The sequence below is a fragment of the Oncorhynchus tshawytscha genome, linkage group LG13, assembly GCF_018296145.1.
Source record: "Oncorhynchus tshawytscha isolate Ot180627B linkage group LG13, Otsh_v2.0, whole genome shotgun sequence".
Taxonomy (NCBI): domain Eukaryota; kingdom Metazoa; phylum Chordata; class Actinopteri; order Salmoniformes; family Salmonidae; genus Oncorhynchus; species Oncorhynchus tshawytscha.
This window is the reverse complement of record NC_056441.1, coordinates 35,643,391-35,664,481: the sequence shown is the minus strand read 5'-3', so window position 1 is coordinate 35,664,481 and position 21,091 is coordinate 35,643,391. Positions and strand designations below refer to the sequence as shown.

The following is a 21,091-nucleotide window of genomic DNA, read 5'->3' as shown; positions in this document are numbered from 1 at the left end:
TTGGGGGTCAGGTAATCTGATCCTCGATCTGTAGATAATGGCAATTTCTATTTTGAGCTAATAGCACACAGAGAGAAGGACACATAATGTATGTGAGTGGGAGATATTGGACTGAGAGACACAGATAAGAAAATAAAAGCCAGAGACAGACAAGCAGAGAGCTCACCTTTCTGTCTCCATCTTTGGGAAGGGCGCTGAGGGACTGAGTGCGCCTCTTGATAGGGCCCGTAGACGGGGCAGGATCATTGGCTACACCCGGAAAAAACCTGCCAATCAGAAACTCAATGTGATAGCGGCCTGCCAATCAGAAAGTCCGTGTGAATATGGCCTGCCAATCAGAAACTTAATGTGAATATGGCCTGCCAATCAGAAACTTAATGTGAATATGGCCTGCCAATCAGAAACTTAATGTGAATATGGCCTGCCAATCAGAAACTTGATGTGAATATGGCCTGCCAATCAGAAACGTAATGTGAATATGGCCTGCCAATCAGAAACAGTTAATAATGTATGAATGTGTAGGACAGATTTTCCAATCATCTTCAATTCTGTGCTAATAGCTATTTCTTCAAGAGAATATGCCATTAGTAACATACTGTACCTGGATAAAGAAAGGTTGAGGAGGGCAAAAAGCTTGTATCCTTCTTCATCACTTAAATACCAAGCTAATTTTGTGGTTTTAAGTGGTACATTCTATGGTATACAAACACAACTATGACACTTTCTCTATGTAGGTCTCTCCATCAAACTAAGATAATTCAACAATCAATGACGCCAGGGCAATTGAAAGGAACTGGTCTTTCCAACTGCAATGCAAGCATTTGTGATGGACTGTTCTAGAAAGCCATAGTGGGGCTGTCAAAGACTACAGACAACATTATTTCCTTTGACATCCCACTCGTAGTGTGTCACCTGCAATTAAAACAGTCGACACACCTTCGAACGACCATTAAACAACCTAGGAAAAAACAAAACGTACGGGTCGTCTGCATCGCTCTCCGTCTCGCTGTCGGCTCCACCTCTTTCTGCTCTTCCAGCTGGGGGGTCGTTGTCATTGGAGGAGGGTGGTGGGCGGGATGGAGACCCTTGCTCTGCGTCTGGTGGACCCACCCATCCGTCACTCACTACGGCCACCCCACAACGGGGCTCTGAGACAAGTGAGAAGGGAGTTAGTTGGTGGACACTGGTTGTTTTTCATCACTCTGCTCCGTGTCGTGGCACCCACCTTCTGCACAGTGCATTACTTCCAGAGAACGCATAGCCCCTAGTTGATTATCCCTTACAATAAGAAGCTATTAATGGTTTAATAGAGAAATTATGATTATTGGACGCAATAATCAACTCAATGTAACCCAATGTAACTAGATCTCAAGGTAATTGTAAAAACATGCAGGTTGAATGTCACCAACATAAATGTATTTTTTTTAAATTATACTGAGAGTTATTTATTTTTGTTCAGTTATTTAAGTTATTTATTTATGAAGTGATGCAGCAAATAGTGAAAGATGCAATACGGTATACTGTACACTAAATATCTTTACAAAAGAAGTAAGTACAACACATAAGTTGTGTATGCAACCTGACTAGAATAGGCCTATTTATTTCAACACGAGTGAAGTGTTAAACAAATCCTCACCTTTGCTCTGATTGACAAGCTGTTGGCCATCAGTGGGCTGGGCAGCCGCACTCGATTGGCTGGGCTCCAGGAAAGGGACCAATGAATGCCAAGGAAACACTGGCACTGAACGAGGCTCCACATTGGTCCATACTGTGGGAGGAAAAGGCAGATTCGGAAGGAAAATATTAAGAATAGTTGGTGATTTATTTTAAGTCTGAAATAGTGAGGGTTAACTGCAGTGGTTCCCAAACGTCTTTGTGCAGTGACGGCGTGACCATACTGAATTCTCTGCCATTTGAATTCTCTTGTGACCCTTAAGAAAAACAAAATATTTCCTGTCTGAGCAGTATTTAGTCATGCCCCTCTCAGCCCCATTTGGAATTGACCCACCATTTTGGAAAACACACACTCTTAGAAAAAAAGGGTTCCAAAAGGGTTTGTCGGCTGTCCCCATAGGAGAACCCTTTTTGGTTTCAGATAAAACTATTTTGGGTTCCATGTAGAACCCTCTCTGTAAAGGGTTCTACGTGGAACTCAAAAGGGTTCTGCCTGGAACCAGAAAGGCTTCTCCAAAAGGTTATCCAATGGGGATAGCCAAAGAACCCTTTTAGGCTCTGGATAGAACCTTTTTTTCTAAGAGTACACTGGTTAACAGTCATACAGTCAAACAGTTCAAGGGAAAACTAATATATAGGGTCTCATTGGAAAAGCAACATAGGTCTTGATTAGTATATAATATGCTTCCATTATTTTAGATATTTAGGAAGTACATAATTGAGATCAAATTCTCTTTTACAATGACAACCTAGTTGGTCAAGAACAATGTATACTTATATGGGCTTTTGCACATTAGAGCTGCTTAAGATTTTTAAGTCACATTGAGATTGATCCCTTGACATTTTCATATCACCAAGGATCTATTATGGTCCACACATACCAACACAGTCACGAGAAGGGCACGATAACACCTCTTCCCCCTCAGGAGGCTGAAAAGATTTGGCATGGGTCCTCAGATCTTCAAAAGGTTCTATAGCTGCACCATTGAGAGCATCTTGACTGGCCGCATCACCGCTTGGTATGGCAACTGCTTGGCATCCAACTACAAGGCGATACAGAGGGTAGTGCATACAGCCCAGTACATCACCAGGGCAGAGCTCCTTGCCATCCAGGACCTCTATACCAGGCGGTGTCAGTTCTCTCTGCTACAGCACGGCATGTCCCAAGTCTGGAACCAACAGGACCCTGAACAGCTTCTACCCCCATTCAGTCACAAGCACTTTAGTGAGGTCGGGCACTGATGTTGGGCGATTAGGCCTGGATTGCAGTCTGTTTCAATTCATCACAAAGGTGTTCGATGGGGTTGAGGTCAGGGCTCTGTGCAGGCCAGTCAAGTTCTTCCACACCGATCTCGACAAACCATTTCTGTATGGACCTTGCTTTGTGAACGGGGGAATTGTCATGCTGAAACAGGAAAGAGCCTTCGCCAAACTGTTTCCAAAAAGTTGGAAGCACAGTATCGTCTAGAATGTCATTGTTTGCTGTAGCGATAAGATGTCCCTTCACTGGAACTTAGGGGCCTTGACCAAATCATGAAAAACAGCCCCAGACAATTATTCCTCATCCACCAAACTTTACAGTTCAAATTAAATTTTATCGGTCAAATATACATATTTAGCAGATGTTATTGTGGGTGTAGCGAAATGCTTGGCACTATGCATTTTGGCAGGTAGCGTCCTCCTGGCATCCGCCAAACCCAGATTCGTCCGTCGGACTGCCAGATGGTGAAGCGTGATTTATCACTCCAGTGAACGCATTTCCACTGCTCCAAAGTCCAATGGCGGCGAGCTTAACAGCACTCCAGCCAATGTTTGGCATTTCACATGGGGATCTTAGGCTTGTGTGCAGTTGATTGGCCCTGGAAACCCCTTTTCATGAAGCTTCAGACGAACAGTTATTGCGTTGACGTTGCCTCTAGTGGCCTACCACTTCAAGGCTGAGCCGTTGTTGACCGGGGCAGTTGACAGGGGCAACTCTACCAGGGCAGAAATTTGACAAACTGACTTGTTGGAAAGGTGGCATCCTATGACGGTACCACGTTGAAAGTCACTCAGCTCTTCAGTAAGGCCATTCTACTGACTAATGTGTGTCTATGGAGATTGCATGGCTGTGTGCTTGACTTTACCTGTCAGCAACGGGTGTGGCTGAAATAGCCAAATCCACTAATTTGAAGGGTTGTCCACATACTTTTGTATATATAGTGTATCTACCTCAATTACCTCATACCTATATATAGCCAAGTTGTCGTTACTCATTGCGCATCTATTATTATGTGTTTGACTTATTATTCTCTATTTTCTTTCTCTCTGCATTGATAGGAAGGGCCCCCTAAGTAAGCATTCCACTGTTAGTCTACACCTGTTGTGTATGTGACAAATAACATTTGATTTAATTTGATGTTGGCCAGGTGAGATACTGTACATGACGAAGGATGACTGAGTTGCCTTTAGAGGATAGAGGGGTTTCTTCTCAGAAGTGTTTGAAGTCTTGAACTTGCAAGCCCTCCTCGGGTAATCTCATGACACATGGGAGGGTCATGGCGGAGCACATTACTTCATGCACACACGCTGAGACTACTGCTCTAGACAGGGCTAGCTTTAAACATTCACTTCATCTCCCATTGACTTCAACGGGACCAAGTGAACCCCCCCCCCTCCATAGAGTATAACGTGACAGAATGGTGGAGAGAAGCACGATCCAATAAGCAAAGAGAGCTGCACTAATTCCATCGAGAGACAAATTATCCATGACAACACTGTAATACTTTTGGTCCTTCCCATTTCGGTGGGATAAAATAAAACCACTGGACTTGCCCTTGGTTACTCTGCCCGGTGTTGTGTATCGTCTGCTATACTGGGCTCTGTGTGTTTGTTTGTGTGAGTCCTCCCTGCTCTCAGCAGCCTTGCATGTTGAGACACGTCCCTTTTTCAAAGTTGAACTGAAACTGAAGCACACAGACCCACACCCCTTATCGCACACTCATTGACCCCCCCCCTGCCCCACCACACACACACACACACACACACACACACACACACACACACACACACACACACACACACACACACACACACACACACACACCCCTTATCGCACACTCGTTGACCCCCCTGCCCCACCACACACACAGACCCACACCCCTTATCGCACACTCGTTGACCCCCTGCCCCACCACACACACACCCACAACCCTTATCGCACACTCGTTGACCCCCTGCCCCACCACACACACACACACCCACACCCCTTATCGCACACTCGTTGACCCCCTGCCCCACCACACACACCCCTTATCGCACACTCGTTGACCCCCTGCCCCACCACACACACACACAGACCCACACCCCTTATCGCATACTCGTTGACCACCCCTGCACCACCACACACACACACACACACACCCACACACACACACTGAGCCACACCCCTACAAACATTCTGAAAGACATAACAGACGACAACCACAAAAAGTTATGCTACCTTACGCCTGACACAGAACTCTTGCGGCCATGTTGCACCATTTCACCACACTCAAATGTACAATTATTGTCGCTGAAGTCACTCATTTTTAAACATACGTAACTGCCAAAAATAAAGAAAACACTTGAGTAAATGAGGGTTCTGGCGCCTCTGCTATGGTGTGGGGGTGCATTTTACTGGCATGGTTGAGATCCACACAACCCCTTAGAGGGCAAGGTAAACAGCAAAAAATACACAGCCATTCTGAGTGATCACCTTCAACCTGTGGTAAATCGTTTCTACCCTGATGGGAGTGGTCTCACTCTCTTCCAGGTTGACAATACCCCCATCTGCAGGGCACGAGTGGTCACTGAATGGTCTGATGAGCATGAAAACGATGTAAACCATATGCCGTGGCTGTCTCAGTCACCAGATCTCTATACAATTGAACACTTATGGGAGATTCTGGAGCAGCGCCTGAGTGAGCTTTTTCCACCGCAGTCAACAAAACACTAACTGATGTAATTTATTGTGGAAGAATGATGTCGCATAACTGCAATAATGATGTATGTTACTATGATGTCTATAAACACCTAACCTCTATAGACCGCTATATACTAACCCCTATACACCTCTATTAACTAACCCCTATACACATCTATATACTAACCCCTATTCACCTCTATATACTAACCCCTATACACCTCTATTAACTAACCCCTATACACCTCTATGTACTAATGCCTATACACCTCTATATACTAACCCCTATACACCTCTATATAATAACCCCTATACACCTCTATATACTAACCCCTATACACCTCTATATACTAACCCCTATACACCTCTATATACTAACCCCTATACACCTCTATATACTAACCCCTATACACCTCTATATACTAACTCCTATACACCTCTATTAACTAACCCCTATACACCTCTATATACTAACCCCTATACACCCCTATATACTAACCCCTATACACCTCTATATACTAACCCCTATACACCTCTATATACTAACCCCTATACACCTCTATATACTAACCTCTATACACCCTTATATACTAACCCCTATACACCTCTATATACTAACCTCTATACACCCTTATATACTAACCCCAATAAACCTCGATATACTAACCCTTATACACCTCTATATACTAACCTCTATACACCCCTACATACTAACCCCTATACACCTCTATATACTAACCGCTATACACCTCTATAGACCTCTATATACTAACCCCTATACACCTCTATATACTAACTCTATATACTAACCCCTATACACCCCTACATACTAACCCCTATACACCTCTATATACTAACCCCTATACACCTCTATAGACCTCTATATACTAACCCCTATACACCTCTATATACTAACTCTATATACTAACCCCTATACACCTCCATAGACCTCTATATACTAACCCCTATACACCTCTATATACTAACCCTTATAACCTCTATATACTAACCTCCATAGACCTCTATATACTAACACTGATACACCTCTCTATACTAACCCCTATATACCTCTATATACTAACCCCTATACACCTAGATATACTAAGCTCTATACACCTCTATATACTAACCCCTATTCACCTCTATATACTAACCCCTATACACCTCTATATACTAACCCATATAAACCTCTATACACCTCTATATACTAACCCCTATACACCTCTATATACTAAACTCTATACACCTCCATATACTAACCCCTATACACCTCTATATACTAACCTCTATACACCGTTATATACTAACCCCAATAAACCTCGATATACTAACCCTTATACACCTCTATATACTAACCTCTATACACCCCTACATACTAACCCCTATACACCTCTATATACTAACCCCTATACACCTCTATAGACCTCTATATACTAACCCCTATACACCTCTATATACTAACTCTATATACTAACCCCTATACACCTCTATATACTAACCCCTATACACCTCTATATACTAACCCCTATACACCTCTATATACTAACTCTATATACTAACCCCTATACACCTCCATAGACCTCTATATACTAACCCCTATACACCTCTATATACTAACCCCTATACACCTCTATATACTAACCTCCATAGACCTCTATATACTAACCCTGATACACCTCTATATACTAACCTCTATACACCCTTATATACTAACCCCTATACACCTCTATATACTAACCTCTATACACCCTTATATACTAACCCCAATAAACCTCGATATACTAACCCTTATACACCTCGATATACTAACCCTTATACACCTCTATATACTAACCTCTATACACCCCTACATACTAACCCCTATACACCTCTATATACTAACCCCTATACACCTCTATAGACCTCTATATATTAACCCCTATACACCTCTATATACTAACCCCTATACACCTCTATATACTAACTCTATACACCTCCATAGACCTCTATATACTAACCCCTATACACCTCTATATACTAACTCTACATACTAACCCCTATACACCTCCATAGATCTCTATATACTAACCCTGATACACCTCTCTATACTAACCCCTATACACCTCTATATACTAACCTCCATAGACCTCTATATACTAACCCTGATACACCTCTCTATACTAACCCCTATATATCTCTATATACTAACCTCTATACACCTAGATATACTAACCTCTATACACCTCTATATACTAACCCCTATTCACCTACATATACTAACCCCTATACACCTCTATATACTAACCCATATACACCTCTATAGACCTCTATATACTAACCCCTATACACCTCCTTATCCTAACCACTATACACCTCTATATTCTAACCCTATACACCTCTATATACTAACCGCTATACACCACTATATACTAACCCCTATACACCTCTATATACTAACCCTTTTACACCTCTATAGACCTTTATATACTAACCCCTATAAACCTCTATATACTAACTCTATATACTAACCCCTATACACCTCTATATACTAATCTCTATACACCTTTATAAACTAACCCCTATACACGTCTATATACTAACCCCTATACAACTCTATAGACCTCTATATACTAACCCCTATACACCTCTATATACATCTATATACTAACCCCTATACACCTCTCTATACTAACCCCTATACAACTCTATATACTAACCCCGATACACCTCGTATACTAACCCCTATACACCTCTATATACTAACCCCTATACACCTCTCTATACTAACCCCTATACACCTCTATATACTAACCCCTATACACCTCTATATACTAACACCTATACACCTCTATATACTAACCCCTATACACCTCTATATACTAACCCCTGTACACCTCTATATACTAACACCTATACACCTCCATAGACCTCTATATACTAACCCCTATACACCTCTATATACTAACCCCTATACACCTCTATATACTAACCCCTATACACCTCTATATACTAACCCCTATTCACCTCTATATACTAACCCCTATACACCTCTATATACTAACCCCTATACACCTCTATATACTAACCCCTATACACCTCCATAGACCTCTATATACTAACCCCTATACACCTCTATATACTAACTCTATATACTAACCCCTATACACCTCCATAGACCTCTATATACTAACCCTGATACAACTCTCTATACTAACCCCTATACACCTCTATATACTAACCTCTATACACCTCTATATACTAACCCCTATACACCTCTATATACTAACCTCTATACACCTCTATATACTAACCCCTATACACCTCTATAGACCTCTAAATACTAACCCCTATACACCTCTATATACACCTCTATATACTAACCCCTATACACCTCTATATACTAACCCCTATACACCTCTATATACTAACCCCTATACACCTCTATATACTAACCCCTATACACCTCTATATACTAACCCCTATACACCTCTATTAACTAACCCCTATACACCTCTAAATACTAACCCCTATACCCCTCTATATACTAACCCCTATACACCTCTATATACTAACCCCTATACACCTCTATATACTAACCTCTATTCACCCTTATATACTAACCCCTATACACCTCTGTATACTAACCTCTATACACCCTTATATACTAACCCCAATAAACCTCGATATACTAACCCTTATACACCTCTATATACTAACCTCTATACACCCCTACATACTAACCCCTATACACCTCTATATACTAACCCCTATACACCTCTATATACCTCTATATACTAACCCCTATAGACCTCTATATACTAACTCTATATACTAACCCCTATACACCTCTATATACTAACCCCTATACACCTCTATATACTAACCCCTATACACCTCTATATACTAACCCCTATACACCTCTATATACTAACCCCTATACACCTCCATAGACCTCTATATACTAACCCTGATACACCTCTCTATACTAAACCCTATACACCTCTATATACTAACCTCCATAGACCTCTATATACTAACCCATATACACCTCTATAGACCTCTATATACTAACCCCTATACAGCTCTATATACTAACCACTATACACCTCTATATACTAACCCTATACACCTCTATATACTAACCCCTATACACCTCTATATACTAACCCTATACACCTCTATATACTAACCGCTGTACACCACTATATACTAACCCCTATACACCTCTATATACTAACCCCTTTACACCTCTATAGAACTCTATATACTAACCCCTATAAACCTCTATATACTAACCCCTATACACCTCTATATACTAATCTCTATACACCTTTATAAACTAACCCCTATACACGTCTATATACTAACCCCTATACACCTCTATATACTAACCTCTATACACCTCTATATACTAACCCCTATTCACCTCTATATACTAACCCCTATACAACTCTATATAACCCATCTGGACAAGAGGAATACCTATGTGAGAATGCTGTTCATCGACTACAGCTCGGCATTCAACACCATAGTACCCTCCAAGCTCGTCATCAAGCTCGAGACCCTGGGTCTCGACCCCCCCTGTGCAACTGGGTTCTGGACTTCCTGATGGGCCGCCCCAGGTGGTGAGGGTAGGCAACAACAACATCTCCTCCCCGCTGATCCTCAACACTGGGGCCCCACAAGGGTGCGTTCTGAGCCCTCTCCTGTACTCCCTGTTCACCCACGACTGCGTGGCCATGCACGCCTCCAACTCAATCATCAAGTTTGCGGACGACACAACAGTGGTAGGCTTGATTACCAACAACGACGAGACGGCCTACAGGGAGGAGGTGAGGGCCCTCGGAGTGTGGTGTCAGGAAAATAACCTCACACTCAACGTCAACAAAACTAACGAGATGATTGTGGACTTCAGGAAACAGCAGAGGGAACACCCCCCCATCCACATCGATGGAACAGTAGTGGAGAGGGTAGCAAGTTTTAAGTTCCTCGGCATACACATCACAGACAAACTGAATTGGTCCACTCACACAGACAGCATCGTGAGGAAGGCGCAGCAGCGCCTCTTCAACCTCAGGAGGCTGAAGAAATTCGGCTTGTCACCAAAAGCACTCACAAACTTCTACAGATGCACAATCGAGAGCATCCTGGCGGGCTGTATCACCGCCTGGTATGGCAACTGCACCGCCCTCAACCGTAAGGCTCTCCAGAGGGTAGTGAGGTCTGCACAACGCATCACCGGGGCAAACTACCTGCCCTCCAGGACACCTACACCACCCGATGCTACAGGAAGGCCATAAAGATCATCAAGGACATCAACCCCCGAGCCACTGCCTGTTCACCCCGCTGTCATCCAGAAGGCGAGGTCAGTACAGGTGCATCAAAGCTGGGATCGAGAGACTGAAAAACAGCTTCTATCTCAAGGCCATCAGACTGTTAAACAGCCACCACTAACATTGAGTGGCCACTGCCATACACACTGTCAATGACACTGACTCTACTCCAGACACTTTAATAATGGGAATTGATGGGAAATGATGTAAATATATCACTAGCCACTTTAAACAATGCTACCTTATATAATGTTACTTACCCTACATTATTCATCTCATATGCATACGTAGATACTGTACTACCTATATCATCTACTGCATCCTTATGTAATACATGTATCACTAGCCACTTTAACTATGCCACTTGGTTTACATACTCATCTCATATGTATATACTGTACTCGATATCATCTACTGTATCTTGCCTATGCTGCTCTGTACCATCACTCATTCATATATCCTTATGTACATATTCTTTATCCCCTTACACTGTGTATAAGACAGTAGTTTTTTTGGAATTGTTAGTTAGATTACTTGTTCGTTATTAATGCATTGTCGGAACTAGAAGCACAAGCATTTCGCTACACTCGCATTAACATCTGCTAACCATGTGTATGTGACAAATAAAATTTGATTTGATTTGATATACTAACCTCTATACACCCTTATATACTAACCCCAATAAACCTCGATATACTAAACCCTATACACCCCTATATACCTCTATATACTAACCCCTATACACCTAGCTATACTAACCTCTATACACCTCTATATACTAACCCCTATTCACCTCTATATAACTAACCCCTATTCACCTCTATATACTAACCCCTATACACCTCTATATACTAACCCATATACACCTCTATAGACCTCTATATACTAACCCCTATACACCTCTATATACTAACCCTATATACCTCTATATACTAACCCCTATACACCTCTATATACTAACTCTATATACTAACCCCTATACACCTCTATATACTAACCCCTATACACCTCTATATACTAACCCCCATACACCTCTATATACTAACCTCTATACACCCTTATATACTAACCCCTATACACCTCTATATACTAACCTCTATACACCTCTATATACTAAACCCCAATAAACCTTGATATACAAACCCTAATACACCTCTATATACTAACCTCTATACACCCCTACATACTAACCCCTATACACCTCTATATACTAACCCCTATACACCTCTATAGACCTCTATATACTAACCCCTATACACCTCTATATACTAACCCCTATACACCTCTATATACTAACTCTATATACTAACCCCTATACACCTCCATAGACCTCTATATACTAACCCCTATACACCTCTATATACTAACTCTATATACTAACCCCTATACACCTCCATAGACCTCTATATACTAACCCTGATACACCTCTCTATACTAACCCCTATATACCTCTATATACTAACCCCTATACACCTAGATATACTAACCTCTATACACCTCTATATACTAACCCCTATTCACCTCTATATACTAACCCCTATACACCTCTGTATACTAACCCATATACACCTCTATAGACCTCTATATACTAACCCCTATACACCTCTATATACTAACCACTATACACCTCTATGTACTAACCCTATACACCTCTATATACTAACCCCTATACACCACTATATACTAACCCCTATACACCTCTATATACTAACCCCTATACAACTCTATATACTAACCCCGATACACCTCGTATACTAACCCCTATACACCTCTATATACTAACCCCTATACACCTCTCTATACTAACCCCTATACACCTCTATATACTAACCCCTATACACCTCTATAGACCTCTATATACTAACCCCTATACACCTCTATATACTAACTCTATATTCTAACCCCTATACACCTCTATATACTAATCCCTATACACCTCTATATACTAACCCCTATACACCTCTATATACTAACCCCTATACACCTCTATATACTAACCCCTATTTACCTCTATATACTAACCCCTATACACCACTATATACTAACCCCTATACACCTCCATAGACCTCTATATACTAACCCTGATACACCTCTCTATACTAACCCCTATACACCTCTATATACTAACCTCCATAGACCTCTATATACTAACCCTGATACACCTCTCTATACTAACCCCTATATACCTCTATATACTAACCCCTATACACCTAGATATACTAACCTCTATACACCTCTATATACTAACCCCTATTCACCTCTATATACTAACCCCTATACACCTCTATATACTAACCCATATACACCTCTATAGACCTCTATATACTAACCCCTATAAACCTCTATATACTAACCCCTATACACCTCTATATACTAACCCCTATCCATCTCTATATACTAACCCCTATACACCTCTCTATACTAACCCCTATACACCTCTATATACTAGCCCCTATACACCTCTATAGACCTCTATATACTAACCCCTATACACCTCTATATACTAACTCTATATTCTAACCCCTATACACCTCTATATACTAACCCCTATACACCTCTATATACTAACCCCTATACACCTCTATATACTAACCCCTATACACCTCCATAGACCTCTATATACTAACCCTGATACACCTCTCTATACTAAACCCTATACACCTCTATATACTAACCTCCATAGACCTCTATATACTAACCCATATACACCTCTATAGACCTCTATATACTAACCCCTATACAGCTCTATATACTAACCACTATACACCTCTATATACTAACCCTATACACCTCTATATACTAACCCCTATACACCTCTATATACTAACCCTATACACCTCTATATACTAACCGCTGTACACCACTATATACTAACCCCTATACACCTCTATATACTAACCCCTTTACACCTCTATAGAACTCTATATACTAACCCCTATAAACCTCTATATACTAACCCCTATACACCTCTATATACTAATCTCTATACACCTTTATAAACTAACCCCTATACACGTCTATATACTAACCCCTATACACCTCTATATACTAACCTCTATACACCTCTATATACTAACCCCTATTCACCTCTATATACTAACCCCTATACAACTCTATATAACCCATCTGGACAAGAGGAATACCTATGTGAGAATGCTGTTCATCGACTACAGCTCGGCATTCAACACCATAGTACCCTCCAAGCTCGTCATCAAGCTCGAGACCCTGGGTCTCGACCCCGCCCTGTGCAACTGGGTTCTGGACTTCCTGATGGGCCGCCCCCAGGTGGTGAGGGTAGGCAACAACATCTCCTCCCCGCTGATCCTCAACACTGGGGCCCCACAAGGGTGCGTTCTGAGCCCTCTCCTGTACTCCCTGTTCACCCACGACTGCGTGGCCATGCACGCCTCCAACTCAATCATCAAGTTTGCGGACGACACAACAGTGGTAGGCTTGATTACCAACAACGACGAGACGGCCTACAGGGAGGAGGTGAGGGCCCTCGGAGTGTGGTGTCAGGAAAATAACCTCACACTCAACGTCAACAAAACTAACGAGATGATTGTGGACTTCAGGAAACAGCAGAGGGAACACCCCCATCCACATCGATGGAACAGTAGTGGAGAGGGTAGCAAGTTTTAAGTTCCTCGGCATACACATCACAGACAAACTGAATTGGTCCACTCACACAGACAGCATCGTGAGGAAGGCGCAGCAGCGCCTCTTCAACCTCAGGAGGCTGAAGAAATTCGGCTTGTCACCAAAAGCACTCACAAACTTCTACAGATGCACAATCGAGAGCATCCTGGCGGGCTGTATCACCGCCTGGTATGGCAACTGCACCGCCCTCAACCGTAAGGCTCTCCAGAGGGTAGTGAGGTCTGCACAACGCATCACCGGGGGCAAACTACCTGCCCTCCAGGACACCTACACCACCCGATGCTACAGGAAGGCCATAAAGATCATCAAGGACATCAACCACCCGAGCCACTGCCTGTTCACCCCGCTGTCATCCAGAAGGCGAGGTCAGTACAGGTGCATCAAAGCTGGGATCGAGAGACTGAAAAACAGCTTCTATCTCAAGGCCATCAGACTGTTAAACAGCCACCACTAACATTGAGTGGCCACTGCCAACACACTGTCAATGACACTGACTCTACTCCAGACACTTTAATAATGGGAATTGATGGGAAATGATGTAAATATATCACTAGCCACTTTAAACAATGCTACCTTATATAATGTTACTTACCCTACATTATTCATCTCATATGCATACGTAGATACTGTACTCTATATCATCTACTGCATCCTTATGTAATACATGTATCACTAGCCACTTTAACTATGCCACTTGGTTTACATACTCATCTCATATGTATATACTGTACTCGATATCATCTACTGTATCTTGCCTATGCTGCTCTGTACCATCACTCATTCATATATCCTTATGTACATATTCTTTATCCCCTTACACTGTGTATGACAGTAGTTTTTTTTGGAATTGTTAGTTAGATTACTTGCTCGTTATTAATGCATTGTCGGAACTAGAAGCACAAGCATTTCGCTACACTCGCATTAACATCTGCTAACCATGTGTATGTGACAAATAAAATTTGATTTGATTTGATATACTAACCTCTATACACCCTTATATACTAACCCCAATAAACCTCGATATACTAAACCCTATACACCCCTATATACCTCTATATACTAACCCCTATACACCTAGCTATACTAACCTCTATACACCTCTATATACTAACCCCTATTCACCTCTATATACTAACCCCTATTCACCTCTATATACTAACCCCTATACACCTCTATATACTAACCCATATACACCTCTATAGACCTCTATATACTAACCCCTATACACCTCTATATACTAACCCTATATACCTCTATATACTAACCCCTATACACCTCTATATACTAACTCTATATACTAACCCCTATACACCTCTATATACTAACCCCTATACACCTCTATATACTAACCCCCATACACCTCTATATACTAACCTCTATACACCCTTATATACTAACCCCTATACACCTCTATATACTAACCTCTATACACCTCTATATACTAAACCCCAATAAACCTTGATATACAAACCCTAATACACCTCTATATACTAACCTCTATACACCCCTACATACTAACCCCTATACACCTCTATATACTAACCCCTATACACCTCTATAGACCTCTATATACTAACCCCTATACACCTCTATATACTAACCCCTATACACCTCTATATACTAACTCTATATACTAACCCTATACACCTCCATAGACCTCTATATACTAACCCCTATACACCTCTATATACTAACTCTATATACTAACCCCTATACACCTCCATAGACCTCTATATACTAACCCTGATACACCTCTCTATACTAACCCCTATATACCTCTATATACTAACCCCTATACACCTAGATATACTAACCTCTATACACCTCTATATACTAACCCCTATTCACCTCTATATACTAACCCCTATACACCTCTGTATACTAACCCATATACACCTCTATAGACCTCTATATACTAACCCCTATACACCTCTATATACTAACCACTATACACCTCTATGTACTAACCCTATACACCTCTATATACTAACCCCTATACACCACTATATACTAACCCCTATACACCTCTATATACTAACCCCTATACAACTCTATATACTAACCCCGATACACCTCGTATACTAACCCCTATACACCTCTATATACTAACCCCTATACACCTCTCTATACTAACCCCTATACACCTCTATATACTAACCCCTATACACCTCTATAGACCTCTATATACTAACCCCTATACACCTCTATATACTAACTCTATATTCTAACCCCTATACACCTCTATATACTAATCCCTATACACCTCTATATACTAACCCCTATACACCTCTATATACTAACCCCTATACACCTCTATATACTAACCCCTATTTACCTCTATATACTAACCCCTATACACCACTATATACTAACCCCTATACACCTCCATAGACCTCTATATACTAACCCTGATACACCTCTCTATACTAACCCCTATACACCTCTATATACTAACCTCCATAGACCTCTATATACTAACCCTGATACACCTCTCTATACTAACCCCTATATACCTCTATATACTAACCCCTATACACCTAGATATACTAACCTCTATACACCTCTATATACTAACCCCTATTCACCTCTATATACTAACCCCTATACACCTCTATATACTAACCCATATACACCTCTATAGACCTCTATATACTAACCCCTATAAACCTCTATATACTAACCCCTATACACCTCTATATACTAACCCCTATCCATCTCTATATACTAACCCCTATACACTCTCTATACTAACCCCTATACACCTCTATATACTAGCCCCTATACACCTCTATAGACCTCTATATACTAACCCCTATACACCTCTATATACTAACTCTATATTCTAACCCCTATACACCTCTATATACTAACCCCTATACACCTCTATAGACCTCTATATACTAACCCCTATACACCTCTATATACTAACCACTATACACCTCTATATACTAACCCTATACACCTCTATATACTAACCGCTATACACCACTATATACTAACCCCTATACACCTCTATATACTAACCCCTATACACCTCTATATACTAACCCCTTTACACCTCTATAGACCTCTATATACTAACCCCTATAAACCTCTATATACTAACTCTATATACTAAACCCCTATACACCTCTATATAATAATCTCTATACACCTTTATAAACTAACCCCTATACACGTCTATATACTAACCCCTATACACCTCTATATACTAACCCCTATACAACTCTATAGACCTCTATATACTAACCCCTATACACCTCTATATACTAACCCCTATACATCTCTATATACTAACCCCTATACACCTCTCTATACTAACCCCTATACACCTCTATATTCTAACCCCTATACACCTCTCTATACTAACCCCTATATACCTCTATATACTAACCCCTATACACCTAGATATACTAACCTCTATACACCTCTATATACTAACCCCTATTCACCTCTATATACTAACCCCTATACACCTCTATATACTAACCACTATACACCTCTATATACTAACCCTATACACCTCTATATACTAACCGCTATACACCACTATATACTAACCCCGATACACCTCGTATACTAACCCCTATACACCTCTATATACTAACCCCTATACACCTCTCTATACTAACCCCTATACACCTCTATATACTAACCCCTATACACCTCTATAGACCTCTATATACTAACCCCTATACACCTCTATATACTAACCCCTATTCACCTCTATATACTAACCCCTATACACCTCTATATACTAACTCTATATACTAACCCCTATACACCTCTATATACTAACCCCTATACACCTCTATATACTAACCCCTATACACCTCTATATACTAACTCTATATACTAACCCCTATACACCTCCATAGACCTCTATATACTAACCCCTATACACCTCTATATACTAACTCTATATACTAACCCCTATACACCTCCATAGACCTCTATATACTAACCCTGATACAGCTCTCTATACTAACCCCTATACACCTCTATATACTAACCTCTATACACTAACCCCTATACACCTCTATATACTAACCTCTATACACCTCTATATACTAACCCCTATACACCTCTATAGACCTCTATATACTAACCCCTATACACCTCTATATACTAACTCTATATACTAATCCCTATACACCTCTATATACTAACCCCTATACACCTCTATATACTAACCCATATACACCTATATAGACCTCTATATACTTACCCCTATACACCTCTATATACTAACCCCTATACACCTCTATATACTAACCCCTATACACCTCTATATACTAACCCCTATACACCTCTATACACTAACCCCTATACACCTCTATATACTAACCCCTATACACCTCTATATACTAACCCCTATCCTACTCTATATACTAACCCCTATCCTATACACCTCTATATACTAACCCCTATCCTATACACCTCTATATACTAACCCCTATACACCCCAATAATAATTGTTGTCTTACCTGTCCCGGGTCGTCCAATGATGATGTCCTTGCGGGGTGCAGGGTGAGGGGACTCGGCTGGTAGGATGAGGGGCAGCAGTGCGGTTGGAGAGGGGTGGCAGGCTACCGGCTGGGGCAATGCCCCTCCAATGGCGTCCTGGTGCCCGCCGGGCTTCCTCTCCCACTCCCTACCTCCTGATCCAGAGCTGGACAGGGCGGAGCCAGTCGAGGAGATGGAGGCGGAGCCACCACTGAGGGTGGGGCTGGAGTGGGCAGGGTGTCCGGCGACGGCTGGGGTCAGGGACTGGGAGGAGGTTACAAGGACAAGGGTGGAGGCGGGGTTTCGCAGGAGGACTGCGCCATTGGTGGCGGCGCCGTTGATGGGCACGGGTGCTTGGAGGCCGGTGGCAAGGTGCAGGGGCTGGCTGTGCTCTCTGGAGGAGCGGCCTCCTCCTCCCCTCCTCACCAGGGGTCCATCTGTGAACTTGGCCAGGGGGACGTCGGGGTTCCGCACGATGACGGGGGAGTCTCGCAGGGGCACGACGCGGCGGGGACTGGGGTCCTGGGGAAGTGGGGAGGGAGGGGTGGGAGACACCAGCATTGGCGGGGGGGTGGAGGCGGCGGAGGACGGGGGGCGGCTGGTGGCGCTCCGGGGCCGGGGGAAGGAGAGGGAGGAGGGGGTGGTGGGCTGGCTCTGAGGAGAGAGCACCCTGAAGGCGGCTGGGCTTAGGCCTATATTCTCCCCTAACTGCTGGTCGGGCTTGGAGTAATCCTGGGCAGAGAGGGGCAGGGGCGGAGGAAGGGCATCAAGTTTCCGCTTGCTGGGGCTCATGGGCACAGTGAAGGTGAGGTTGGTCTGGAAGGTGGGTACGATGCCCGACAGGTGGCGCTCGCGCTCCAAGCCCGGCGTACCCACCTTAGTGCCGCTCAGGTGGCGGTGGCGGCGAGGGGTGAGCGAAGGCGGCGCCGTGATGGGGCTGAAGGTGGCCGGGCGGAAGACGAAAAGCGGGGAAGGCGAGGGCGACGGTGTGGGCGAGAAGGGCGACTGGTTGGAGATGGGAGAGAAGGAAGGCGTGCCCGAGCGGGAGCTGCCCAGAGATACCAGCATTGTGGCCGCCTCGCACTCATCAAAGTCGAAGCGTGATAAGTCCTGGGGCAGGAGTGAGGGCAGGACCAGGCGGGGTCGTGAATCCCCTCCCCTACTGCTCGCTTCGCTGCTGTCTCGCGACGTGTTGTCCCAGTCGAACTCTGAACTGGTCCGGCCGCCGCCCAGCCTCAGGTCTGACGGGGTTAGGGTGCCCGTACTGCTGGCCCCGCCACGGTCTCTGCCCCCTCCGCTGGCCTCCATCTCTTTAGTTCTCATGGAGAGATGACGCGAGCAGTAGCCTCTTCTCTGGGACTCCTTAGAGCAGCCCTCTCTGGAGCACAGCCTCCTCCACTGCTTGCCGTTGAACTTCTTGCGGATGCCCGTGGGGGTACACACCACGTCGCCCTTCTTGTACTTCTGCTGGGCCGCGGTGAGCGGGGTGCGGGAGCGCGACGAGGAAGTCGAACCCGAGCACGAGCCTCCACCCCCTCCAGATGCGCCGTGGGAGTTGGAGTTTGAAGAGGGCGGCTTATCCAGGGAGCCGCGGGATGATGAGGAGGACAGAGGAGGGAGCTGAGGGGTGGCGATGACGGCCGCCCCCGCTGCCAGCGCTCCCGACTCAAGCCCCAGTAGCACCGTGGGGGAGGGAGGGGGTGGGGGTTGAGGGCCAGGTGGGGGCCCACCAGCGGGGTGCCTCCGAGGCTCCGGACCACAGACAGGTGGGGGCTGAGGTAGCCCGGGGGCGGCTTGGAGAGTATGTGCCTGTGTTGGGACACCGCCAGTGGGCCTGTGTTGACCGCCCCCCCCGCCGCCCCCATGGGCACCATGCTGAAGTGGGACACCTCTATGTCCTCCTCGGGGGTCAGGGGCATGAAGTGGTGGTGCTGCTTGGCCCTCTCTCGGTTATCTCTCTCTTGTTTCCTCTGGAGCTCCCGCTCTCTCTCCACCA

General features: G+C 43.4%; 1 protein-coding gene across 1 annotated transcript in view; it reads right to left on the bottom strand.

The window, feature by feature from the left end:
* cica (capicua transcriptional repressor a) overlaps window positions 1–21,091 on the bottom strand; it is a 41,559-nt gene that overhangs the window by 18,712 nt on the left and 1,756 nt on the right. The window contains exons 2-5 of the mRNA XM_042294921.1: window positions 19,077–21,047; window positions 1,637–1,768; window positions 980–1,148; window positions 167–266 (exon numbers count right to left, since the gene is read on the bottom strand). Of these exons, the coding sequence (XP_042150855.1) occupies window positions 167–266; window positions 980–1,148; window positions 1,637–1,768; window positions 19,077–21,047 (2,372 nt within the window). The remainder of the gene's footprint in view (window positions 1–166; window positions 267–979; window positions 1,149–1,636; window positions 1,769–19,076; window positions 21,048–21,091) is intronic.